The sequence below is a fragment of the Gossypium raimondii genome, chromosome 12 (genome assembly GCF_025698545.1).
Source record: "Gossypium raimondii isolate GPD5lz chromosome 12, ASM2569854v1, whole genome shotgun sequence".
Lineage (NCBI taxonomy): Eukaryota > Viridiplantae > Streptophyta > Magnoliopsida > Malvales > Malvaceae > Gossypium > Gossypium raimondii.
In genome coordinates, this window is record NC_068576.1 from 23,667,065 (window position 1) to 23,672,577 (window position 5,513).

Here is a 5,513-nt window from a genome sequence, read left to right on the forward strand (position 1 = left end):
TATTTTACCTTATAATTTAATAATAAATCACATTTTTATCACTTACGCAATTTAGTTCCTGTACGCTAAATAAATCCTAATTCGATACAATTACCGACCAAAATTTAATTCACTTCTAACATAACTATGTAAATATTTAATAGAAATATTTATGAGTCCGATATAAGGAATCAGGGTTCCAAAATCACACTTTCTGACACCACTAACTTTCGAGTTGTTACAATATCAATTTATTCGATTTTATTTTTGCTTGTTTATTTTTATTGCATTCAATTCATTTCTGATATTTATTTTTATTTGAATTTTAGTTATTTATTTTATATTTAGCTTTATTCTCCCTTCTTTATTTTCACAAGATTCACATACATTCTTGGTCATAAGAAATAATTAAAATTAATTAGTCAATCTCTATGGGATTGACTCTACTCATTTTACTACAAATTTAATTTGATTTCAGTTAGGTGTAGGAATTTATTTACGGTGGATTCAACATCCATCACACGCCATGTGTAACTGCCTTATTATTTCGTCAATCACGTTAGTTTTTAACAATAGAAATGGATGAAAATTTTAACTGAAAGAACCAATTTGCTATTTGATTTAAATTAGAGGGATTAGTTATCTCATTTTTTGAGAAAAAGAGACAAAATGCAATCAGAATTCTAATATAGGGGCCTCTATGAAACTTTTATTAGAAACATCTATTGTTTTCTTATTTCCTACAAAGGATTCTACTATCAATATTTCTAGATTATTATAATTGCATATAGGAATACTCTATCCTTACACATATAATCCATGACCACCTGTACTATATATCAATTGGAGAATGCTTTTCAAAATTTAGAATCACATGTTCTTATAAAGAGTATGTGTGAAAGGGAGAATTGAGAAGTACCTAATATATATAATTTTTTATTTTTTTAATCAGGACAAAATTAATAAAATGTGTAAATGTTGATAGTTAGGTTTTTGAAGTTTTCAGATCATGACCAATTTAACAAAATATATAAATATTAACTAAAATTTGTTATTATGCCAATAAGAAAACCATGCAAGCCTCTGTTAATGATTTAACGAAGAAACTTGTTTCTTAATGATTTAATGAAGGAGTGATTAAAAATTTTAGTGTGGCAGTTGGTGATGAAATTGAAATTTTTTGAAGTTAAATGACCAAAATAGAAATATCTTAATACTTGAGTGACCTACTGCGCAGTTTACCATTTTTATTATTAAACAGTAATTTAGACTGACTATGCGTTAAAAAGTTAATTGTTAAGCCCAAAATTGGCCCACACATTAGGAAGAAAAAAATTGCGAACCCAATCTGTGGACGGTTAGACCCATAACGGAATCCAAACTCCCACAGCAGACAATGGCTCTTCTCGGCGACGACGGACGCGGCTACGACCTAGCTCGGCTGCTAGAATCATGCGGTGTCTGGAGAGAATGGCTCGGAGATTCCACCTACGCCTCTTTCGTCCATTTCCTCTCATCTCCTTTGGCTTGGGAATCCTTCATGCGCGTTGACGACTCTAAGTCTAGGGCTCAGATCCATCTCCAGCTCAGATGTCGTGCCCTCTTGTTTGACAAAGCCACCGTCGCTCTCTTCCTCAGATCCCACCCTACCACCGCCGCCAATAATTCTTCTTCATTCGCCGTTTCAAAGCTTAATCCTAATTGTAAGATTTATTTTTTCTTTTCACAATAGCTGGCAATTTTTCGTTATTTGAAAAGATAATGCACTTATTTTTTAGCTTTGGTTAGATTTACAGTTGCACGGTGATGACGTCTACTTTACTTTCGAGGCTCCGTCTCAGGATGGTGGTGCTGCATCTAATACGGCACCGTCGAAGGTTTTACTTTCTCTTTACTTCACTGTTTAGTTTTAAATTTTCCGGCTGAAGTGCTTATATTAGTAAATAATGAAAACAAAATTATTCTGCATTTGATACAACTGAGTAAATGGTAAAAATTAATTATCACTTCGAATATGGTTATTTATGTGTAAAAGTAAAATCGTGCAATTCATATGTTTAAAAACAAAAAATTCACCTTTGAGAATTTTGATTGATTTTTACATCCAAATGTTGTTGCCCTTTCTCTCTTATGTTTAATTCAAAGTTTCTAATATTCCCTGTTTTCTGGGAACCAGTCTAAACCATCTTTTAGTGCTGGATCGAGGTATGGAGAATCGGAATTTGATAGCTTATCCCAGAGATATAGGCACGAAGAGTTGCCGGAAAATTGGTATAATCAATTTATTGAGAAGTACAGACTTACAAGACCTTATAAGCTGTCTTTTGGGGACCGGGAGTCTGAAAAACGTACACCAGAGGAGATGACTACGTACCTTAGAATGCTTGAGAAGCATAAGAGAAGACGTGTAGCATTTCAGGAAGATCAGTACATGGGATATGGAAATACTGGTCTAGAATCAAGTTCCGGCTTAGATGGCAATAATTCAGCTGATGATGACACCCCTTTTTTCCCTGAAACAATGTTTATGATGAACTGTGTACCTGATAGTCCGCTTCCACCAACAACCAGAGTGCGGGATAAGAAGGCAATAGAATTCTACGGTGTGCTTGATACTCTACCGCAGGTTTCAACCCGAAGCCCTGTTATGATCGAGAGGCTTGGGATAAGGCCTGAGTACCTTAATATGGAACAGGGTGCAAACATAAATCGTGGGAAGAATCCCAAGAAGCATCTTAGTCAGGAACAAGCGTCACAGATTGCTCGAAAGGTTATAGCACGGTTACTAACTGGTGTTGGGTTTGAAGGTGCCACAGAAGCTCCAGTGGAAGTCTTCTCTCAGTTTCTTAGCTGTCATATGTCTAAACTTGGTCGTAATCTAAAAATTCTTACTGATAATTACAGAAAACAATGTACAGCAATTGAACTAATCAGGATGTTCCTTCAAACATCTGGATATAGGTAAACTTGAAATCCAATTTGCTTTACTTTATGGCGTTGATTCTAGTGCACTGTCATGTTATGAACTTTCTAAAAACAATTATTTGGGTGCTCAAGTAGGATGTTAATCGGTTAATATTATAAAAGAGAATGTTTGTTGCATGGATGCACTGTCATGGAATATATATTTTTGGCACATTTTGGAGCAGGAAAAACTTTTGAACACGGTTCCCTTCTAATTATAAATTTGAACCTGTTTTTAGAATAGCTTATGAATAAATTTATGACTTGAAGAAAACTTACGTCAACATCTGTCATCATGATTCGTTGTAATTTCAGTATTAAGATGCTACAATATTAATGCCTAATTTAGACAGTTTCTGACAAAAGCATGTTCATCTTGGATAAAATCTAAATGGCTGGTCTGAAACTTGCCCTTCCCTTTGAATTAGGTTGATCTATGTATGCATGTATGACTACAAAGTTCTATCCCTTTTAATATAAAGTTTCTCTCTTTAATGCATTATCTAACACGTTTTTTTAATTGCAGCAACTTTGGGGCTCTAGCTGAACTTGTCAAGGATAGTACCAGGAACTTAGTGCAACAAACTCAGCAACAAATGCATGCAATCCAGTCTCAATTGCAGCCACAGCACCAAAATGCTCTTCGAATGGCCCAGCAAGTATGTATAGTTTTTGTCTTCTGTGAACAGCTTGCATGAACATGTCTTACCTAAAGGCAGCCTCAAAACAAGCCTTCTATACACCTTTATTGTTTGTCATTACACTCAGATTTATCTTTAGCAAGCTGGATTTTTATGGTTACAACTTTCTCTGGGGCTCTTTATGGTTCTGGGATTTGTCTGCTTTTTACTCTTGATATGGTCTTTGGTAGCATTACATGATATGTTTACTTTGAATGTTCAGCGTTTTGGTTTGTAAGGTTTATGGATGAAAATTTAGAAGGGATGTTCCTCGATTTGGCTTATCTCCTTTATTGGACTCTTTACTTTTTAATGTAGTCTTTTGCATGTTGTGATCTTCCTAACAACATTTGTTTGATAATTTGCTGGTGAAGCTTCAAATGACCAGACAGATGCATCCACAGATGCAGCAGATGGTTCATCCTCAAAACTTAACATTTCAGCAGCAGCAGCAGTTTGATAGAATGATGAGGCGCCATCCATCCACTGCTCGTCCTGTTATGGATATGGTGGATAAAGATCGACCTTTAGTGCAAGTTAAGCTTGAAACCCCATCGGAGCTGCCCATGGATAATAATGCATTTAATCCTATGAATACCAGACATCAGCAAATGCAGTTCCGTCAGCAGCAATTTGCTGCAATGTCAAATCTGCATTCTCAGCCAAATAATCAGTTCAGGCAGTTGATGTCTCCACAAATTCCTCAAACACCGTAAGGGAGAAAAAAACACGATGGAGAATTTAATTTTTATTTAAAAATATTTCAACTCAATAATATGCTAAATTGTAACATCTTCCTTGTATACATGCAGGAATATGGGCATTGTTAGAGCTCCTCCGGTGAAGGTCGAAGGTTTTTCGGAATTGATGGGGGGGGATAGCAGTTTGAAGCATGAAGTGGAGGAAAATAAGCTGACCTCGCCCAGCAGCACCACCAAGTAAGTACATTTCCGAGTACATGTATCAGCTTATTTCGACAGTACGAGTTTCACTAATATGTTTTGCATATTTTTTTGTTAGAAAGATAAGATTTTAGTTTTTACTTTGTTCAAAGAATTGTATTTATGATCGTAGAGGTCTGAATTAATGACTGACATGAAAAATGTATTTCAATTTGGGTTTTTTCTTTAATGTGATGGTAAAATATTAAATTAAAAGCAGTTGAAAGAAATCAACCAGTTAAAAGTTAAAAATGGCACGTTAGTAAATGGCTATTATAAAGAAAAGACAGCAAGCTATATGTGGATAGAGAGTTACTCAGTATTCCGAAATTGTTGCAAGTTTCCAACTTTTTTTTTTCCCTCTTGGAATTAGATATGCTTAGTTGGGGTTAGGTTTGGACAAAGTGATTTTTATTTGGGGTTAGGCTTGAATTAATTTTTTTTTATTTGAACTTAATTATACAAAAATTATGAAAACATTTTATTATTTGAGTAGTAAATGGGGTTATTTGGGTCTAAGCTAGGTATGCTGTTGAGGTCACTGTGCTATTCTGAGAAAAGGAGTGCATCCAACGCCACAATTTTCACTAGGCCATATTCTCTCTTGCATTAACGTTCCAATTTACCAGTCAATAATGCAAAAAGATGAATATAATTAAAACATCATACATATACTGTGTCACGGAAATTCTTCCCTTTTTTTTTTCCTACTAAGGTAGAAGATGAGATTATATGGTTTGAAATTTGAACTCGTGATAAATGAATTTCACCGCTCGAGAAAATATTTTTAAAAAGATTAAGTTGTGCTTTAAAAGGCTATTGTTTTTTTTATTTTCGAACAAAAAAGGCAAATGTTAACACGAATGAATGGATTGTGACAATGACAATTAAGCTTGGAGAAGTTATTAATTTGTGAGCAAAATCCAAGGAGCTTTTATCACGATACAAT

At 34.6% G+C, this 5,513-nt stretch overlaps 1 protein-coding gene across 1 annotated transcript; it reads left to right on the forward strand.

The window, feature by feature from the left end:
- The first annotated feature begins 1,292 nt into the window (after positions 1 to 1,292).
- On the forward strand, positions 1,293 to 4,754 carry LOC105763558 (uncharacterized). Its single transcript, XM_012581796.2, has 6 exons — positions 1,293 to 1,682; positions 1,768 to 1,856; positions 2,156 to 2,940; positions 3,470 to 3,602; positions 3,998 to 4,335; positions 4,436 to 4,754. The coding sequence occupies exons 1-6, from the start codon at positions 1,376 to 1,378 to the stop codon at positions 4,563 to 4,565; spliced, it is 1,782 nt and encodes a 593-aa protein (XP_012437250.1). The 5' UTR covers positions 1,293 to 1,375; the 3' UTR covers positions 4,566 to 4,754.
- Positions 4,755 to 5,513: the final 759 nt, after the last annotated feature.

Bases quoted from the DNA above. Each gene is read 5' to 3' on its own strand.
- LOC105763558 (XM_012581796.2), top strand. From the start codon at position 1,376: ATGGCTCTTCTCGGCGACGACGGACGCGGCTACGACCTAGCTCGGCTG. The intron at 1,857-2,155 runs GTTTTACTTTCT...TCTGGGAACCAG, and splicing joins CTAATACGGCACCGTCGAAG to TCTAAACCATCTTTTAGTGC. The intron at 4,336-4,435 runs GTAAGGGAGAAA...GTATACATGCAG, and splicing joins CCACAAATTCCTCAAACACC to GAATATGGGCATTGTTAGAG.